At 39.0% G+C, this 22572-nt stretch overlaps 1 protein-coding gene across 1 annotated transcript; it reads left to right on the forward strand.

Annotated features, from left to right (window-relative positions):
- The first annotated feature begins 650 nt into the window (after positions 1-650).
- Positions 651-13712, forward strand: usp31 (ubiquitin specific peptidase 31). The gene is made up of 16 exons (XM_040155474.1): positions 651-1871; positions 2468-2602; positions 2941-3035; positions 3128-3220; positions 3855-3990; positions 4381-4528; positions 4630-4810; positions 5036-5147; positions 5434-5528; positions 6544-6621; positions 8057-8186; positions 8584-8703; positions 9017-9242; positions 9343-9501; positions 9943-10095; positions 11291-13712. Exons 1-16 carry the CDS (start codon positions 1347-1349, stop codon positions 12781-12783), a joined length of 3879 nt encoding a protein of 1292 aa, XP_040011408.1. The 5' UTR covers positions 651-1346; the 3' UTR covers positions 12784-13712.
- The last annotated feature ends 8860 nt before the right edge of the window (positions 13713-22572 follow it).

Raw genomic sequence — 22572 nt, forward strand, 5'->3', positions numbered from 1 at the left:
TGGAACGGGAGTAATACCATTCGTCAGATTAATGTTTGTGTCCTGGGTTAAGTTTCAGTGGCACAACAGCTCACTTCCCACAAAAGCAAGTTTATAAGAACATTGAGAACATAATAAATCTATTTTAGATAATAGGTAATGCGAAGGCAGAAAACAGGCCTGCTCATTTTACAGTATAAAATAGTTATTAATCAACATCATCAATTTTGGTATCCTTGATGCCAATATAAAGTATATATCGTGGCTGAAAATAGGAATAGATATCTGAGTTCATATTTGCATGGACAAAAGTGTGAAGTTATATTGGTGAAGTTTTTTGGTTATTCATACTCACAGACTGTTCTGGTGCTGCAGATTTCCTTTCCTTAAATTTAAGCTTAAGCTGTTAAAAAGGGAACATTTGCTTGTTTATAAGTATGTACATCAGAATAATTGGAAATAAAAATGGCTGGCTGGTTCTATATTGTAAACTACTTAAAGGAAACCGGGTTAGAAAAAAAGAACAGTATTTTACGGTCAGGCTGCTGCTCCGCCTCCAGTCCGGTAGGAGGCGAGGATGTGACTGCAAACTCTCTGACCAGCTGCCAACAGAAAGAAGAAGAAGGAGGAGGAGGAGACCGAGGAGGAGGTGGAAAAGAAGAAGAAGAAGACGAAGAAGCAGAAGAAGTAAACCGATTCTGGTATTTGTTAGCTTAGCCTGAATGTGCCTCCAAATATGTGAGAAATGTGGGGTTTACCAGATTTCGGACACACTCTCCACTTTAACTGCCATTACCTGCATACCATGGGGGGACTATCCGTTTCTGTCGGATTTGGACATCTTGGCTGGAAGGGACTGTCGCTGTTTCTGTGGCTCTTGTTATTGTAGCTAGCGCTAACGTTAGCTAAATTAGCTAACACTGCTGTCTTTGCTCTCGGCATAACCGATGTTGATTCATTGCTGCGGGGCAGCAAGTTAAACAGAAAAAACAAGGTAACTGTGGATCAAGTTGCAGGCATAAAGAGCGGACCTGAGCAATGTTCAAGTTACCCTTTTTAACTCATTAGCTAACTGGCCAGTATTTTTGGCAGGGTTGTGGTGCACGTTATCCTAACGTTTTTTGACAAGTGAAATGAAACATCTGCCGCTGCATGCTGTAGAAGAAGAAACCTCAGTTAAAAATGTTCTTACAAGCAAAGGTTGGCCAACACATCTTACACTGCCAGCAGCGTAAGCTTTAACGTTAACTCGCTGGCGTTATTGCTGTCTACACATTTTGAGATGGAGCGGCGGATGGCAGCCAGTGAGATGGCTTTCGCTCTGCACAATACATCTGCCTGAGTTGTACACCTGTGAGAGGGAAATCATGTCTTGCAAAGCCGCAACCAAGGAAAAGAAGTCGAGCTTCAGCAAGAAGCTGTTCAGGCGAGGCTCTGTGCGCTCTGTGGGCAGTTTTATGAGCAGAGTCCTGAGGACGCTGACAGCCTTATCCCACTTTGGATCTGAAGTACAAACAGAGAACGACAAAGATGATGGAGGATTTTCCACTTTTAAATCTGGAAGTAAAGATGTGCCCATGGATGATGGGGACATGGGGGGTTTCCTGTCTGGAGAGAGAGTTCCTGGAGTGTCAGGTCTCAAAAACCACGGGAATACCTGCTTCATGAACGCAATTCTCCAGTGCCTCAGCAACACTGAACTCTTTGCTGAGTACCTCGTTCTGGAGCACTATAAAGGCGAGGAACTGGATGAGGACAAACCGAAGACCAATGGCGTATATCTGCAGAAGAAGGACCCTCTGGCCAAAGGAGAAGTTACGGAGCAACTGTCAGGACTTGTGCGGGCTTTATGGACGTTTGAGTATACCCCTCAGCACAGCAGAGACTTCAAGGTAAGAGTGACATAAATGATCATTACAGGAGGAAAGATACTGTCACAAGTGGACATTAAGGATGACTGTCATTGTTTTTTTGAAACCAATCAGAATTAATCGGGGAAGGAAACATGCACAACATAGAGCTGACCTGTAAAATAATTACAGAAAATATCTCAGTAATATGAAAAGACCCCACAGGTGTAAGTTTCAGTTCTGACGGAGTCCTGTAGGAATTATACAAGAACTTTTTTTGTAAATATTGTTGGTTCTACTTCAGATAAATCACTATTGTAGTAAAAACATTATCTAAAGGAGGTGTATAATCTTTAAAAGTGTGGTCGATTTTGTTGTGGGTTCCTTGACTGAGAAACAAAGTGTGGATATAGGGAGGAAGGCATAAGACATTATGTTGTAAATTCTTTATTAGTGTTCTTCCCACAGGTGCACTGTCTATGGGGAAAAAAATGCCTTTGTCAATGCATGTCGATAATACCATGTTTAGGATCTGCTGCTACTGAAACTTGATGGCCAACAAGGTCACTTAAGGATAAATAGTGCAGGGATTGTGACCAACATACATTGTAACCTTTGGGTCACGCTGTTTGTTGCAGAATGCTGTGTCAAAAAATGCCACGCAGTTTAAAGGGAACGCTCAGCATGATGCTCAAGAGTTTCTGCTGTGGCTGCTGGACAGAGTACACGAGGACCTCAACACAGTCAACCCCAACAGCAGGCCCGCTATAAAGGTGGATTTGGAAGACTTACTATTTGTTTTTGTTTATGTATGTGGTTGGAGTGATGATTGAATATTTTTCCCAAATTGCTCAGCCATATCGTAAAGTCGTTGGTCTCTGGAAAGCTGAAAATAGTCACTTAGTTTTTATTGCAGGGTTGTTTTTTTTATTACATTGCATTATATTTCACAGGTGTTTAAGTAATTTTGGTCACTCAGTGTGTATCTTACTAATGAGCTGCTTTCACAGTCCAGTTGAAATAGGCTTGCCTTGTGTTGTTTCCTCTTGATTGGGACTAGTCAATTATACCTTCTAAATCTGATTCATAAAAACTGTCTGTTTTTGCTCAGCCACCTATTGAAGAAGATGACCAAAGCATAGAGGGGCCCTCACCTCCCCTCTCTGCTGGGTCGTTCGTACAAGAACTGTTTCAGGCACAGTACAGGTAGGCTTTATGTCCAGTGAAAGTTCTGTGTTTTTTCCAGTATGTTCATATTATTTCTCTGCTATAGTAAGACATTTAATTTTTCCAAACAGGTCTTCTCTCACCTGCCCACATTGCCAAAAGCAGAGCAATACCTTTGATCCTTTCCTCTGCATCTCCTTACCCATCCCATTACCTCACACACGGTGAGTGCACAGCACAGGGTGTGATCAGTTAACAGTGCCCAGTTGACAAGTTTTTACATGTTCATGATTAATTATTACCGGTTTACTAGGTCTATATAGTAATTTGTCGTGCATAAAGTAAACATTTCTCACAAAATATGCAGTATTTTTGTTCTACCTCTTTTTCTAGTGTCTATGCAAGCACAGTGTGTATACACTATTTTTATAAATTCTTCAAAGGGGTGGCACCTTTCATAAATGTGTGTGTGTGTGTGTGTGCGAGTGTTGACAACTTTACAAGGACCTGAAGCAAATACCAGTGTGTCTGGTTACAGAGGGAGGAATGTAACCTGGTTTGGCAGGGGTGTGGGGGGGGTGGTTGAGGGTGTAGAAGGAGCAGCAAGGAAGCATGGGAGGAGTGTGCACTTTAGAGTTTAATGCCATAACAGTGTGTTCATTTTAGGGCGTTTCTGCGGTGCAAGGAACAAAGAGGAAGCAAACACCACAAAATCTTCTTTGTGTTGTCGTGTTCTAGAGCATATGTCAGGGTGTTCTTATTGTTACAGTATAATACAAGTATACCACACTTGTGTAATAAACTTAAACTATGAAAGCACTTAAGACTTTTTCATTTATGTTGCCTTCTTTTTGCCAGGCCCTTGTATGTGACAGTGGTCTACCAGGGGAAGTACTCTCACTGTATGAGGATTGGAGTTGCTGTTCCCCTCAACAGTACCGTTTACCGTCTCAGAGATGCTGTGTCACGTGAGACCAAGATCCCAATGGACCAGGTGCTATTCCTGTCACTTATCAGCTCAGGGTCTGCCACAGTGAGATTATATTACAGTCACACAATGTTAGCTCAGTGTTCTTAAAACAGGACGTACCTCTGAGCAGTAGTTTCTTATGAAGCCAGGTTTTTGCATAGAGTGAGCTCAATACACAGCTGGAGAGTAACAGATTTATGAACACAATTTTCCTTAGGGCTGCAACAACTGAGTGCTAACATTGATGAAAAATGGCAGTGTGAAAATGCCATGAGAGTAAATGTAAATGACAACTAAGGTGGTATAAGGAATGATATTGAGATGACTGTGTTTATTTTGGAATAACAATATGAAAACACTTAACCGTAATTGGTACATATCTTTTAAATTTACTGTCTTTTTTTCCTCTTTCAGTTTGTTTTGACTGAAATGTACTATGATGGTTTTCATCGTTCATTTTGTGATGATGACGACGATCTTGACATCATTCAAGAGAGTGATTCCATCTTTGCCTTTGAGACACCAGAGACCTTCAAACTGGAAAATATTCGCACAAAGAGAGGTAATGCTTTTTTTATATTTTGCAAATATTCTGCTTTTTCAAATTAAAATAATAGAACAGAATCTATCTACACTTGCTTTTTTATTTTTTATCCACCACAGGAAGTCTTCTTGCAAACCTGAATCATAACAACTTGAAGTATGGGACAGAAATCAGCAGGACTCCGTCTTTCATGCAGGGGGCCATGACTCCTGTAACTGCATCACCCAATAAAAACCTGGGACCGGAAAAAATTATCCTGTTAGTGTGTAACAGAGCTTGTACTGGCCACCAAGGAAAGAGGTACAACAATCGGAATACTTTCTGTTCTGTGATGATGCCACGTCTTCTGTATTTCTTGTGACTGGGTAACACACGTTCTTTTCTCATGTTGTCAATACCAAGGATTAGGGTATCATTATAACGCAAATGGTAGTTCCCATAAATAGTAATGGGTTAAAGGGCACTGTTATAAGCCTTACTGGAGAAATTTATAACCATTAACAGAAGTGCATTATGTTGTCTTAGGTTCGGCTTGCCTTTTGTGCTGTACATGGAGCGCACTGTGACCTGGGATGCTCTTCAAAAAGAGATCCTGGAGAAAATGCGTCATCTTTTGAGGCCTGGGGTCTACATTCAGGTAGGGAGAGGAACAAGCAGTCAGCCTTCTATACTGAGTGTACAGTGAATAATTTTGCTGCTGCACATGATAACGCATTTTAAAAATTGGACAGAAAGATGGATATGAATTTTTTTTTTTTATTCCAGATATGAGCCCTCAAAAAGTGACATCAGTGAAATTACTGTGAAATGTCTATTAGTGAAATTATCAATAGGCACCTCTGTTGTTTTTTTGACAACACCTTGTCAGTAAGATAGATGTACTGGTCTCACAGAAGTATTGAAAATGGTGTCTCTATGTATAGGTGGGACCTTTCAGTCTTCGGGTGGTTGGCGTTGTTGGTATAACCTACCTCCTTCCCCAAGATGAGCGACCACTGTGTCACCCAACTGTGGAAAGGTCAGTTCTGAAAGTTTATATAATATGTATTTACTGCTCAATCAGGGCTACGTGTATGACCAAAATTCATATTGCAGTTAATTTTGAGTGATAGGAAATTGTTTTGATTTTGAAGCAATCACACAAATGTACCTGTCTTACCTTAGCATGTACTATATATTTGCATAAAGTATTTGCTTTCATAAATCTCTGGCTATTTACAATATGGCTTTCACTGCCATTCATGTTGAAAAAGTGGAAAAAACAGTCAATGTGCAATGAATATTACTAGGCAAATATGCACAGACTTTTACTTCTGTGTTTTCCTTTTGAATCGAATGTTCAGAAGAGACGTTTCCATCTTTATCTTTATTTATCCCTGCTAAGCAAGTCTGGTCAGAGCCAGCCAGACAGTGGGATGCAGCTAAAAAAAGCAGTTTCTTACACGAAAGATATTTGACACCAATGCGTGAAATCAGATTGTTTATAGTATAGTAGCAAGGTAATTTCAGAAAACTATACATTATTTTACAAAAGGGTGAATTACCTATGCTTAGTTGTTTTAAACTCTTTATGTTTTCTCACAGCTTTCTTAGCAATAATGTCATTGAAAGGTGAAAATGAAGTAGGCTGAAATCAAAGTAAACCATATGTACATATGTACACAAAGGAAAAGACAGGCATAATCTCTTGGTAATAGGGTGAGGTCAAAATTATATCCATCTAGTCTTTAGATGACATGCCCTAACAGGATTTTGAGTGTTTGTTAAAATACCAGTTGAGCATGTTCTCATTTATAACCTACGAAGGTTCCCAATGATAAAGCAAGTCACAACATTGCTGGTCCATAAAAGTGCAGGAATGAAAGTGAAATCAGAGTTGTTTTGTTCATTACCTTAACTGCTTTCATGACAACTAAAATGTCTCTGGATATGTTATTGCCTATAAGGAACACAGTCCTGTAACCTCAAAATCACATAAAATCACATTTATAATTGAAAGATACCTAAATTACCTCATTTTGTTTCCATTACAGAGCATACAAGTCCTGTGGACAAGGGGGGCCACCACATGTGAAGATAGTGGTAGAGTGGGACAAAGAGACCAAGGACTAGTGAGTGAAAAAGATTAATATTTGCTGGACTTTTGTGGTCTGTTTTGTTTTATCTACAGTAAATTTGTTCTGCACAGAATGAAAGGAAGCCAGATTTTGATGTTTTTTTAGCCGTGATCTTCATTGGGAACAATATATTTTCAATTTCAAAAAGCTAGACTGTTTCTTGCAAAACTGTTTATTTTGGAGAGATGCATACACCAAATGACATTTGATTTAACAAAAGTGTTCATTTGGAAGAACCACTCATTTTAATAACTTGCCCTATAGACATGATATTGAATACGCAATTTACTGTAATTTTATAGAAGGGAATTCGTTAAGCAATTATGTTGAGAGCACAATTGAAATCACACAGCCAGCTTTAATGTTGACTAATTAACATTATGAAAGTATATGCCTGAACTTTGCAAAGGTATGTGTCAACCATGACAAAGACAAAATGTTGCCTAAGAAACACGATCAACAGTATGATGTATTGAACCAAAGTGTCGTCCCGAAGTGACAGCCAAAAATGTTGCAAAATTTTGATCCTTAATTGGTCATTCACGTCATCCAATCCTCACCCATGTTCCTAATGTAACTGCAACTTGCAACAGTCACAAAAAATAAGGTTGCCCACGCATCACCGCACCTTCACCTGTCAGTTAAGAAGTTTTGCAGTTAAAGATGTGCCAACATTTCAGTAAGATTGATGGTGACAATCGTGGCATTCTGCAGGATTTCTGAAGAGACTGTCACGTTCGGCAACACCTCAAAATTAACAAAGGCTGTTTTAATGGACTCAGCCTCTTTTCAGCCGTTGAATGTAGTTGCCTCCCACCATTTTCCCCTAACTGCTATCCTTCACACTATTTGCTTTTGAAAAATAAAATGTATTAATCTAAGAACAAACGTGCTTAATCTGAAACAGTTGCTGTTTTAACACATGCAAACACTAGAGTCTGTAGTTCCACCTACACAGTCCATGTCTGCTCTTATTTCCTCATTTTAAGATAATTACCATGTTGTGTGGTTTACACACATTCACGCCTTCGCTAGTCAAATGGAAGTCACATCTTCATCAGAAGTCATGGGTTCAGTTTTTCATGTTTGCACTTGGGAAAGATGTGCAGAAAATTTGTTGCAAGGCATTGAATGAATCCTCTCAAACGTTTATGTAGTTAATGATTATGCAAGTTTTGTTTGTGATGCTGTTCAAAGCCGTTGTTAGTGCTGCTGCACTGCTGGGCGAGAACCAGTATTGTGAGACAAACTTCACAGTTTCACAGTATTCACCGTCGTGTTAAACAATTGCACCAACTGTCTTAGTTTATTGAATACTTTACTTTGAAGTATGATACAGTTTGACTAAAATCTCAACAAGACAGATCGCTTGATCCTCACATGACTCAGCTGTTGAGTGAATGGATGACTGTGCTTCATGCTCCCACAGTCTGTTTGGACACACTGAGGAGGAGTACATTCCTGATGCTGAGAGTGTGTATCTGCACAGAGAGCAACATCATCAGCCGCAGGCCTGCACCCTTGCTCAGTGCTTTCAGCTCTACACTAAGGAGGAGCAGGTAACATTTTGACCAGGCATATAGCGAGTGCAGGCATACTAAGACACGCGCAATCGATTACTGCAGAGTCATTAGTTTGACATTGGAAAATAAATTGTTGATTTGCCTTGGCACATGTCAGTGGCTTATTATTCTTCTACAAAAGTTCAAAAAGCTTTTCTCTTGCTGTGGTTTTATTGTGTATTTGACTCCTAATGCTATATTTGGAATAAACTAGGAATTCTGTGCACAGAACCAGCATATACATTGTGGTTGAACTTGCCTGCGAATGTTGTGGAGGAGAATAGGGAGGAACGAGAGGAAAACTTTGGGCCTCATCCTGTGTGAGGTCTATTTTATAAGCAGTGTGGTTAGAGCTCGTCATTGATGGCTGGTGCCTGGGCTGTGTGTGTTTCAGCTGGCCCCAGATGATGCCTGGCGCTGTCCCCACTGCAAGCAGCTACAGCAAGGCCGCATTAAGCTCAGCCTGTGGACGCTGCCGGATGTCCTCATACTGCATCTCAAGAGGTTCAGACAGGTATTTCAGCTCATCTAGACACTGTGTAAATGAAAATGCAAACCAGAGGCACTCTCTCATTACAAGAGCAAGAGCAATTCTCATTATTTTTCACGATGTGGACTTTCTTTATCTGTGTTTGTGAGATTTGGACCTAATGTTGGAATTATGGACATCTGTTGTTAGGGATTGGCACTTGAGGTTAGGGCTGGGTATCGAACCTCATTACTTTTTTGGTAATAAACTGAAAAGCTGCTGCGTACCTCAAATAGCAGGAAAACAGGAATTGTTCCTTAAATGCTGATCTGTTCCTGTCTCTTGTGCATTCTTTCAGGAGGGGGACCGGAGGGTGAAGATGCAGAACATGGTGAGGTTCCCATTGATGGGCATGGACATGGCACCTCATGTGGTTAAGAGGAGTCAGAGCAGCTGGAGTTTACCTTCCCATTGGTCACCATGGAGAAGACCCTATGGCCTGGGAAGAAACCCTGATGACTACCTATATGACCTGTATGCTGTGTGCAACCACCATGGGAATATGCACGGAGGCCACTACACTGGTAATACAAAGAATTGAACTGGACTACAAAAATAATCAGGAAATCTTGGCTTCATTGTCCATTTTTAACCCATTTTTTTCTTTTTGCTTTGTGCTCATAGCTTACTGCAAGAACTCCATTGATGGTCAGTGGTACTGCTTTGATGACAGTGAGGTTTCACCAATAGCTGATGATGACGTGTGTCAGCAGACCGCCTATATACTCTTTTACCAGAGGAGGACTGCTATTCCCTCCTGGTCAGCCAACAGCTCTGTTGCCGGTCAGTGTTTATGTCACTCTGTCTGTGTATATCTGCTGTATTTCCTGTCATATTGTGATGAAGATTGCTGTGAATGTAAAGTGCAATTTTATTGCAATATATGCATGAACAAACCCACAAAGGTATAACACATTGTGACAAAGTGTTTGGAGAGAAACTAACATTGTAATGTACTGTAATTTGGAGGTGTCTTTAGCTATTAGCCAATGTGCTTTGAAGTATGGGAAGAAGTCTCGGGAAACCAAAGTAAACATCTTAATTAGAGTAAATAATTGTTCTGCTTCTTTCCAATTGTGATTTTACTGTGCATGCACCTACCACACAGTTCCACAGACCTTTGAGGGAATTTGTCATATAATTTGAAGAAAATGACGAGATGGTATGCCTCACCATGGCTCTAAAAGAAACTTTTTAGAACAGCTTTTATTGTCTTTTACACAGGTTCCACCAGTTCATCCCTGTGTGACCACTGGATCAACAGGCTGCCCGGTAGCAGGCCTGCTAGTTTGGCCTCTGGGGCCTCATCCAGACGCACCTCTCTGGCTTCACTGCCTGAGTCATTAGAGTTTCCAGGAGAACGCAGTGAGGATGATGGTGAGACAGATGCTGATATGTTTTCTTTAAATGTTTTTGATGTATAGGTGTCAGATTGCAGTTGTGTCGCTGCTTCATGTGCATTTTCATTACAGGCAAATATTTTAAACTTTAGAGTTCAGATTCATTATTCATATTAGAATAATGCCATTTGCAAGTTCTTCCACCCAGTAAATGAGACTAGACTTTTTTAAAATCCAGTACACCAAAACCAGTAAAAAAAAATAAAAAATAATAATACAATATACACATGGCAAACCATCAGCTATAGACCTAAATGATGAAAAGAAACAGCTTCAAAGATACAGGTTTGCTTACATTACAAGAGAGTTATCAGCCTTCCATTAACAGTATTTCTTTTGGAATCAAGAGATGCCATTAAGGGTTCACAGAGTTGTTTAAATGCAGGAAGGCTTTATGTAACCCTGCAGGTTAACAACTCTCCAGGCTAGTCCCAAAAATTTTGGCCCATCAAACTGATGTTAAACTGCAGCTTTCACAGGTCTCACTATGGATGATGCATCCAAATTATGTAATGCATTTTTGCTTTATAGCCCCTTTTTTATTAGTTAATTTTGAGTGCCCAAAAAACATTTGTCGCTTCAACGTGTCACAATAGTAGTCATTATTAACTCATTGTTAAGTTATTAATAGTCAATATTTATCCATTAAAATTAATTTATTTACACACTTTGTTAACCAATGTTATTCAAATATCTTTTGGCACAAATTAAAAAAAAATTTAGTTGTAAATATACTTCTCAGCTCTTTTAGTAGGTGAGAGTACATTAACACATTAACACAATGCAACTGAAAAACGCTAAAATCTGAAAGCACGTGTTTCTCCACGTCTACTTCTGTGGTAGCTGCACAATTTAGAATGGCAGAAACACTGCTGTGCGCTGTTGGTAGACTGATGCAGTCAAAGATGTGATTTCTTGTACATCATGATTATGCAGCATTATGTGCCTTTTAAATCTGCAAAACCCAATTTATGGAAAAAATTAAAAAGGGCATATGACAGGTTTTCTTGTTATTTTAGAATTATCTCACGCCTCATTGCAAGAATTTATTTTTAGTGGCATTGGAATAGTTGTACTTTGGATTAGTTCAGGGTTTCCTACATCACTTTAAATCTAGTTTAGCTTCCTTAACTAAAAATACATTTCTTTCTACAATGTTTACCTGTTTTTAGGAGGATTCTCTGTCCGCCCTTTTGTGAGAAGCATTCAGCATCAGAGCTTGTCCTCCAGGTCGTCCATTGCTAGTCCTTTAGCCTTCAGTGACAGTGGGATAAAGCCTTCTTGGTCTCTCTCTGCAAAGCTGCATATGAGATCCAACTCACCCTCACGGTTCTCCCTAGACTCTAGATGTTCACCTCCTCTAGAGAAGATAGGAGAGATCTGTGATGACAAGGTTTCCACATCCTGTTTTGGCAGCTATAGTAGACATGAACGCTACTTTGGCAGCAAGACTCCCTTATCTATGATGGAGAGCAACTTCAATGACCAGGACAACAATAAAAGGTTCCTAGATATGATTTATTGCAGGGCTCCCACTCCAGTGGAAAAGAAGAGCACCAAAAATGAGCCAACTGAAAACAACAACCAGATTACAGCTATAGACCAAAACATACTACCCACCCAGGCAACTCCCTCCAAAGAACAGAAACGTAAGAGCAGCATTGGAGGATTTGCCTCAAAGGCAGAAAGCATAGGCTCCACAAAGAGCTCCAGCAAAGTGGAGCAAGAGAAAACCTCCAAAAAACGTTTGTGCGCAACCCATAAGAGCTCTGCTTCTGAGACGTCTTCCAGTACTCCTGTGAAAGGCAAGAAGGCGAGCAGTACTAAAGAAAAGAGTGTAAATGCCAAGAAAAGCACCTCAACACCCACTGGGACTCCCTCCAAAACAAAGGAAGCAACTCAGCCTCTAGAGGCAACGCCACAACATAAGCCATGTGTCCGCTCCACACCTCAGTCCTCAGCTTCTCCCTCACCAACTGCAAAGAAGAATTCCAGTCTCACAGAGAAAAGCGCTACGAGTAGTCGGAAACGACTGGTAGAAAGGAGCTACAGCAGAGATTCTATGCACACTAGCCCTCTGGTCGACAATGTCCGAGGCAGCTCGGTAGCGCGCTCTTCACTCTCTAAGAGTGGGGAAAGCAACCGGCTTGAAAGGAGATCTGTTAGGAGCTCCAGCAGCAGCTCCTCTGTCACTAGCCTGCGCTCACCAAGTGTATCCACCAGAGACCTGCAGCGCAGCAGCAAATCTGAGGAAAAAGGGTTATCTTTTTTCAAGAGTGCCCTTCGACAAAGGGAAAGCCGCCGGTCGGCTGATTTAGGAAAAAGCACCATGCTTGCCAAAAAGGCCTCAGAGAGGACATGCAAGCAAAATGGACAAGCCAAGGAGATCGGTGCTGATAATGGAAAGACAGGTGGAGCTGTGTCTGCACAGACGTCTATGGAGACTCATGGAGGTGAGACAAAGTCAGAGACAAAGGAGTCTTCCAAGCCCCCCAGCTCTCTCAGTCGCACTCTATTAAATGTAGGCAAATCCAAGTCTTCCACCTCTGAAGTAAGTCTCAAGTCTCCCACAAACGGGAAGAAGCCTCTTGAAAGAATGGCATCTTCCCGAAAGCTGTCGTCAAGCATGCAATCTCCTGCACGTACAACACAGAGGCCTCAATGATATATCCATAGTAGTTATATTGAACCTACATATCGCAGCTATTATTTTTTGTGCCTAAGTTTCAGTGAGCACCACATGTATTTGTAAAGAGACACATTTTTTGATGTTATGGTTTTGTACACTTGCATAATATGTATAGGAAGGCTTTGAGGTTTGAGTATTGAGTATTTTTAGCTGTACTGGATAAAAAGTATAGGGCCGTACCCCATTTGCATATTTGGGTGCCAAAAACCTGCCTGCTTCCAGTTCTGCTTCTTAGATTAGCGCATACTGTTACCAATTTCCTATTCAAGCATTAGGTGTGATTCGGATGTGAGTGAGAAAGTGGAGGGCAGGGTAATTGCTTGACACATTAGATGTTTTCTGGCATGGAGGGTACATAAGCATGCCATATGCATTCAGCTGTACAGCACAGCCTGTTTGATTGTGTGTACTTGTGGCCTGCATGACAGCTGACAGAATTCTCTATTGGAATCTTGAAATCCAATTATCGTTCCTTCAAACAAGAGGCTTGTTATATCTTTGAAAAATATCCAGCTAGAAAACCCTTATTTAAAAATGCAGCAACTTAAACATTAAAAAATTAAGAGGATAAGAAAAATTGTCAGCTTGTATGCACCAACAATGCATAGTTTGTCTGGTAGAGTAACATTTTTAATCAATATACATTCGAATTTTTCAGTTTGAGATGAAAATAAGCTGATTATTGATGCTTTAACCTCACTGCTGTTCTAAATACATTTTAAACTCAACAACAGGGAGAACGGAACCGTAACATTGATAATAGTCTCTGGACAAATACTGAAACAGAGGGAATCTGCTCACACACACGCACACACATACAGAACAGTTTCATTCCGAAATAGTTGTGTCCAAGCATTCATAGTAGTTTTCATTGATTGTTTTAAGCCGATCAAACTGACCATTGATAAGTAAAACACGCAGTCTGTTTTTCACACACACACACACACACACACACACACACACACACACACACACACACACACACACACAGGCGCACACACCTCATGCCATTGGTTAATAGGGATAGTTTGATAGTAGTAAGTGGTTTTTGCCTAAAGCTATGAAGAAAGACATCAGTAGACTATATGTACTCATAAGTAATTTCCCATTATATGTTTTGAGAGTCTGTAGGATCACCAAAACAAAAACGAATTTGGGATGAGAAAGAATTAGGATCGGTATGCAAATTGAGACAAAAATTTATTTTTGTTTAATACTAGTACCTTTTCAATGGAAATGTATTTTATTAAATGCTTATTGAAGTTGAGTAGTTTTTTTTTTTTTCTCATCAGAGACGGTGTTTTGGAATGGAACCCTTTAAATTCAAAGAATATAAATATATATAGCTGTGTCTGTACAGATATTTACAGAAAGTATAAAGTATAAAACCCTTTTTTTTTTTTTTCGTGATGAAAGATGAAAATGATCTTAAGCGCCTTTCAATACTGTACATGGAAACAAATAATTGCCTTTGGCAGCATAGTAGTCTACTACTGTATGCATCACTGAGTAGGAATGTCTTGTTGTTTGCACTTTGTATAGATATAGTAGTTTCCTTGTACTCAATAGTCATATACACACACACACACACACTAACTTAACAATGTAATTATTTCATTTTTAATATGTTGTCTGTACATGATTTGCAGACATATCGTAAAGTAGCGTCAACAGGCCTAAGACTTGAAATAGTAAAAGGGTACCTTCATCTCAATGTTTCAGGGGTCAGTTTAAAAAATCACCCCTTTACCACACCTGGTGCTGTAACAGACCACTGCTCCTCTGGCACTGATGTTTCTTAAATGAACATATTTTCAAATGCTGATGCTCAGAACTGTGACCACACGGACTTCAGTGAACTAAAAACCCGTTGGCAGCGTTGATCATAACCTGTGGTACCTCACTGGAGAGGACAATACTTTGCCATTTTTTTCTTCATCAGGCTGAAACAGAATATTGATAATGAGCCATTAAATTCATCATAGAACGACATTTGTATATACTCTGAGCAGTTTTCCAAATCTGGATATGTAGGCTGAATTTTCTTAACTGTCAGGCACTACAGGGAATATTAGTGTTGCAGTACAATGACAGAAGCAAAGGCAGAGGCAGGTCAGTGTCACTCCAGCTGTCGTTGCCCAGCTGTAATTGCAATATTCGCACGTTAGATACCAGCATAGTGTGTGTTTTCAATGAATGAATGCGGATATGCCATTACAATCCAACCATTAATAAGCAGTTTTTACTTTAAGCATTGATACAATCTTTGAATTATAGATTACGGTATCTCTCTCAACTGTTTCTCTTTAGCATCTACCAGGTTTACATTGGTTCTCAGATGGTTTCGGAGGAAATACCACTCAATTTAAAGACTTAAGTATGTTATGGACTGGCTGACAATGGACTGTATGGGCTTCGAGCAGATTTGGTTAGAGATGTTTTCTTTTTGTGTAACTAGTGCAAATCAAGTTTTGAGAGCATTTAAGTTTTTTTACGTCTCATGATGTAAGATAAATAGCTGTAGGCAATATAGTCACGTCACCTTTTTTCTGCTAACTTTTACAACAGATGTACAGCAAGTTGAGTGCTACAACTTTCTTAAAAAAAAAACCCATTAGTATTAGTGCACTGTTTGCAGGTAAGGTATGATGACACTTTAAACCCAAATCCTCCTCAGCAATGTATTATTTACATTTGGCAGCCATCTGTTGAGAATACTAAGACATGGCAAACACAAATTCTATATTTGTTTACTTCAACTTGTAGTTCGGTAAGTTTCTGAATAATGGCTCTCCGAATAGTGAGACCAGAACATCAACCCTGCCATTTAGAGGAACAAAAAAAAAAACCTTGTTGATTCTCTGTCAGTTTACCTGATAAGTCGTGAAAATGATCGACACTAAAATCCTCTGTGTATCCTCAGGACATTTTTATCACTGTGTTCTTCACTAACCTAACATAGTGTGATGTCCTTAGGTGATAATATAGAGTTGAAGCAAAGTTATCTGCTGTAGACCTGTGATTTTTCTGTCTGTGCGCTCATCACTTTACTGGCAACCGGTCTCCCAAAACTTGGTGGGAGTACCATCAGAAAAAATGTAGTGACTTATGTGTTCAAACTTTAATAGACCGTAGATATAACATACTTATTGTTTAAATGTGGTGGTATTCCCGTAGCTGCTCTTTTCTACTTAACATTGTAATTTATCAGGAACCTGTGCATGGCACTTTGGATCATAGCAGGACAATTTTATGAAATTTTGGCTTTTACCGTCTTGTTCGCCTGTTTTTAAAGTCTGTAATTAAGTTGTAGTAGTCAGCGTGCATTTTAGAGCTGGATCATGTTATTACACTTGCTGGATTTGCAGTTAATTGGATTTTTAATCCAATCATGTAGCCAAAACCCAGGGCATTACGATGCAATGCCCCTTTACTTTTGACATATTTTATTCAGTTTGTTTGGGGCATTGTAAACAAGGATCAGAAATAATGTGATTCATACTGTATACTGCTTATATAGTATGAGTTATGTTTTTTAGATGAAATTGTATCCAACCAAACCTTTTGAGGGCTTTCAAACCATTTTCCATTCATCCATAGCACTTTTGATTATAGCCAACACATTGCCCACATTATTGTTGTGTTTTACAGGGAATAAGATTAGATGAGATATGGTGGCTTATCAGTTGCAGTTTGAGATCCTCACAGCAGGCAGCTCATTCAGTAGCAACTTCTTGAACAAGTTATATAGTATATTGCAGAGCTGATATAAAGCCCAGTGGATGACATAGATGTCTATGGTATCACTTTGGCCCCTTATAATGTTTCAGGAACCAGTTATCATTTGTGATAAACACGAAACTTTTGAATCCATAGCTTCCAATGCTTAAGAAAAAAAACCGCTCCAGGATTTTTATTTTGCCTTCAACAACATACTTGTTGTAGAGCTGTAGAGCAATAATCCAGTAATCATCTCATTGTTTGATGTTCATCAATCAGACTAAGGAAAGTGAGGTTTGAATGACCAAAAAGTGCAACATGACTGACTTTTGAGAGCTCAAAAGGCCAATCAAGACCAGACAAGCACTTTTCTCCATATGAGAAGTGTTCTGTCCAAGTAAGCCAGTTACATACCTGTTGAAACAAGATGTCAGATATCAATGTAAAATGTAACAGAAAACATATTTACATGATTGTTTTTCATCTCTCCTCTTTCTTCACTGCAGTTATTGTTTTTGTATTTTTTCTTTTAATTGGTCATTGTACAGAATTGAGAATGATCAAGGAAAGTAATATTGCATGAAAACGCTAATGCATGTATTTCATTAACTATGCAAGAGTCTGCAACTGTGTACAGTAGAAAGCAGAGCATGGCTGGTATATCCCATTGCTTAATTTGCACAACATTCCAATACTTAGAAATTGTAAATTACAGAGTATTTCATCTTTCAGGATTAAACCTAAAAATCCTGCCTATATGAAAATCTATTTAATGCCATAATTGCTTTTAGCATTCTTCCATTAATGTTTATATTTTGTATTTTTTCCTCATTATGTTGTTTTTTATTTCTGCTGATCTGTGCTCTCTGGGTGCTCCTACCAAACTGGTAGGTTACTGTCTTTTTTTTTTGTTTGTTTTTTTGACAAGACGTTTAATATTTGCTGTTGTACACCAGCAGAAACAACACTATAGATGCGATAATCTCTATGTGGTTACTAAATAGCCTCGTGTGTTTGCATGTGTGTGTGTGTGTGTGTGTGTGTGTGCGCGCGTGCGTGCGTGTGTGTGTATTGTGAAAAGGCCTTCCATTAATTTACTTCAGTGATAACGGTTTGTGAACCCCTGTTAAAATCTTCTCAGCTGTATCACATATGTGGTCAGTCTCTAATATAAAGGCCACTCAAATAAATAGCTAAATGCAATAAAGAAAGATAGTAAATTTATAGTTTTATATTACAATATGCGATGAACTGTGACATTCAAATATAAATGTTCAGTCATTACTTTTCGTTGCATTTATGCCACATCAGTCATTTTAATAATTTTGTGATTTTTATTATTTTTTTATTCGAAGCAGGCAGTTAATCAGCAAACAAACAGCAACTTCTAAACATTCTTTAAAGCTGGGCCGCACTTTTTTTTTTTTTTTTTGGTCTGATGACTGGTGAAGTGGGTATAAAATATGAATCACTCTAGTTGTTAAAATGCATAAAGCCTTCCCTGCAAAAGTTAATTAAGATTAGAGAATCCTGCATCGAGATATTGTAGTGAAATGGTTGTTCTGTTCAGTTGTTGTTAACAGAGTCACAAGAAGTTCCACTTTTTTAGTTGCTATAACCACTGGAACTGAAATACCAAAATCCTACATTTGAGCCACAGACTTAAGATTCTTCAGATACTGTAGTACTACAACAAACAACAACAGCTGAGTGGACAGAAGGGGGGGTCCTTATTATTAAAATTATTATTATTATTAATACTTAACAATTGGGAGTTTGGAGTAAAATTGTTTTATTTTAGGGCAGATGGATGAAGCTTTTGAGGACATTTGTCAGATGTAAACACTACAAATAGTGAACATTTTCCGAAGCCTTAAGCAAAGCAAATTGTAATGGTTAGATTGTATCTGGATGATGCAAAAACTGAAGATGTGTAATGAATGAATGTCACGACTCTCATTTTATTTTATTTTTTTTAAGCTAACATAAAGAACACTAGTGCTAAATCCATAGCATATCTCTACTTTGACCTTTTTGTCTTTTACTTTTGCTTTTTTAAAATGTACCATTCAAAAAGCATTTCGTAAAATACAGTATGTTGCATTTATTGTAAATTGTTTTCTTTACTTAAGGCCATTTTACTGTGTTCCTTGTTGTACCAGGTTCATGAGGTTATTATTGACATCTACATTGTCTGAACAAGCCTATTTTTTTTAACATTATTTTACATTAGGACCTCTGTTTATTTTTTATTTTTTATTTTTTCTACAGTTAAGCAAACTGTTAGTTCAGTAGTTTCAAGTTCATTAGACTGTGTCAGAGTCTTCAATGTTAATTTATTCCTCTTTTGTTATCATATATGCACTTTTTTTAAAATTCCTCCAAAAAGACAAATGTGTATATACTTTGTTGGTTTACCCATGCAAGTACAAAATGAAAAAACCTGATTAAAAAATATTGAAAATGTTTTATTGTTGTAGTGTCGAGTTATACTTCTTCCTACACTAGAGGGAGCTTTTTTCTAACAAATTGGCCCTTAGCGAGACTCCATACAAAATGCAGTTCTTGGATATCAGTGGTTTATAGAGACTCAATGATGCAGCATCAAAACTGTACTCAAACGTTACAGTTACAGAGATCTGTGTGTCGCAACTTTGGATTGATTAGAGTCAGAAAAGCCCTGCTGATCTCACCTCAAAGCAAGTGGTGAGCGTAACCACTCAAGCGTGGGCTCAGTTTTCAGATCTGCAAGACTGTCCACAGTCTCCCTCCATAAAAGCGTTTTATATTATCACAGCTTACTGAAGTTGTACTGTAGCAGCATGAAACATATTTTGAAGGCATTTTTATTTTAACAGTCAAAGATCCCTCTTTTATCCTGCTTGGATTCAGTTGGTGTTGGGCAACCAAGTGTATGAGCACACAAATCTAAAGCTTATTGTCTCACTGCTGCAGAGACTGTGTATTATCTGAGACCTCAAGGCTACGCAATACATGAGCAGCTCTAAATTTCTTGGCAGGATTATTATTTCAAGCTTTTCCTGGCCGCAGAGGAATATAGGGGTGCAGGAGCTGGGATGCACAGATGCAAGCATGTCTGAGCTCCGTTTTTACTATATGAAGGTGTGCGCTTGACATAATTTAACACCGTTACCTCCAGTAGCAGTGAAAAAATTACTTTTAAAAGTGAAAAGGGGATGCTGGATTTCTTTTAAAAAGTAATAAGAATAACAACTCATGTTCCTGAGACCAGATTATGAGACATTTCAATTTTTGTCAGTTTCTTTGTAAAAAATCAGATAAAAGAGATGCATTTCTTTCAAGCAAGCAGGAAATAAAAAAGTGATGAGAAGCGCAACATGATGCTTTGGACTGTCTCCAACAGCCAGCGTTGAGCCACTATTGATTCTTCAACTCTTCATTATATGATTGATCATTCTGCTTTAACATATAGAAAAAGAAATTTTCCTCTCGAAGGTTTATATTTCCATATATGTAATTTCACTTGTTTATTATTATTATTATTATTATTATTATTATTATTGATGCATTAGCATGTTTTTTTAATGTTGCAGCTGGTCGAGCTGGAGCAAATTTTTATCTACTTTGTTAAGTGTTACTCATTTTCTTCTATTTTCATCTATAACAATGAATTGTAGTTTACAAGATGATGTTATGTTTTGTATGAAAAACCGTAAAGTAACCAAAAACTATAGCTGTCAGATAAATGTAGTGTACTGATATGTAGTGCAGTACAAGTATAGAGTGGCATAAAATGAAATACTCAAATACCTGTACCTCAAAGTTGTACTGAGTTACGGTACTTGAGTAACTGTACTTAGTTACTTTCCACCACTGTTAATCAGTGATCAAGTAGTTGATAATTCAACTAGTCATTTTATTACTCTAGCTTGAATAAAATTTCAATAAAGATGACCTCTTTGGAGGCCAGTGACTTTGTCTTCATTCAACAACGCGGCTCATACCATTTTACTCTTACTCCCCAGCACTTTTAAATGGAGTCAAAACGGCCTCTTTCCCCTCTCTCAGGATAATATCAGTTGCCCACGGTACAGTGGAGTTACTCTGGCAATTTGCCTGTGGTTTTATCTCCTTTGTCCCCTCTTTTGACTCCACCCCAGAGAGTGCAGAAAAAAATCGATAATAATTGATTTTTAGAAGGCAGGAGAAGGAGGTTGGAATTCAAGGGAAGGACCAGGGGAAGACAGAGACGGAGAGGTACTAGCAGAGGGGTGTGAGACCCTAAGCATAATATGCATGTGCTGGCACAGCTAAAGGTCACCAACATGAACCAGTCTTTAGCAACAGATTATAAAGTGTCTAGGCATTGCAGTTACTGAGGTCTCACACATAAAAGAAGAATAATGGCAGCTGTGAAAAGCGACGCTACCGACGCTAAGTAATTTTAATCCATCAGCTGCAGCCAGTGGTGGAGATTATTTTAAATAATTTTATCGAAGACTGTCTTCCTCTGGCAGGGCAATTGTTGATGATTAAGATCATAAACCGCTGTGTTTTCCACGTCCAGTGTAAAGGGGAAACACTGTACCAGTTCGGAATCTGATGTAAAATCTGCTGTCCCACTGTCGGCATTAATTTGTCATGTTCCTCCTTGCAGCAGCCAGTTAGCTGCCTGTTTTCTGCTTGCTGCTGCTGAGCTTCATCTCACATTCGCTTTCACACTGCTTGTTTGTTATCCCCCCCCCCCCCCCCGAGACCACTCAATCAACCTTCACAGGGTAATGTTCAAAGCAGGACAAGACAGCAACAGACTTTCACTACAGAGAGGAAGGGCCGTTTGATTTCTATTGCAGGATTTGTCCGGGGTCTGGTGGGTCAGTGTGGCTGACAGCCTGGAGATTGATAGCTGAGATCTTTCCCAGGCGGAACAGCGTTGGGCAACACGAGCAGTGATCCAAGGCACCAGCGGAGTGGGGTGGAGGTAGGGCAGCTGCAGATGTGGTGTATCCTTCAGTGAAGTGTGTGTATGAGTTTGTGTGTGTGTGTGTGTGTGTGGTCTTTTGGCTGAAGGCCATGTACCCCCTGTCATCAGGACTGCTGAATGGTACTCAGTACCTGCAGACTTAGATCTTTGCACCTGGGGACCCATCAATGGATCAAGACAAGTGAAATTCGGAAGAAAAAAGGAGCCTGTTTTTTTTTTTCCCTCTTTTTTGTTCCTTGTTTTTTTTTTTTATTGAATTTTTATTATTCCCTGCTGTCATTTCCTTTCCTTCTTTATCTAGTGTTTTCAGACAAAGCAAATACACCAAGATTAGCACTGAGAAAATCGTCACTCTTCCTGATTTTGATCAGAGCTATCCGAACTGTGAGTTGATTTTAATATAGATGTGCACACACACGGACATCCAATCACAGTGCCGTTACAGTGGTGCACTGATTTCTCTTCTCTTATGAAAATAATGCGCTCGCAAAAAATAATTTGTTCAATATCACAATAGCGATTTTAAAAGTTGGTCTTTGTCTGGTGGGGTCATGCTCCAGTTTTGGGTTGAAAACATTCAAGCTGGTAACTGGTTTTTAATGTTGTGGCTCATCGGTGCATATGTGTGTGGTGGGGGCTGTGGGAAGGCGGGTGTCTACACATTGTTTCACGTGTACCTTTTACGAGAAATATTCGTTTTTCTTTCCCACAAATTTTGAATTATTTCAGCGAGCAGCTTGTGGCTGAAAATAGATATAATCACAGAAACAGTCTATTCTCACAACACTAGAAATATTGAATCGTTTGCACATGTCAAAATATGAATACCTAAATATTCAAGTATCAGTATGACAGAATACAAAGATGTAGAATACAAAGTAATTCTTTCGGTAATTCCAACAGTGCGAATCAGTGTGTTGGCAGGCACATTTTACATCAGTAGCTTGCAGTATGATTTAAATATTCAATTTTTCTGTTGTAATGGTTGTATGACCTGAATCAGGCAGATGCAATGACCCTTTGTGCTGCTCTATGGATTTCTACTGACAGTGCTTACAATTACTCTAATGACATGTGTT

The sequence above is a fragment of the Xiphias gladius genome, chromosome 3 (genome assembly GCF_016859285.1).
Source record: "Xiphias gladius isolate SHS-SW01 ecotype Sanya breed wild chromosome 3, ASM1685928v1, whole genome shotgun sequence".
Taxonomy (NCBI): Eukaryota; Metazoa; Chordata; class Actinopteri; order Istiophoriformes; family Xiphiidae; genus Xiphias; species Xiphias gladius.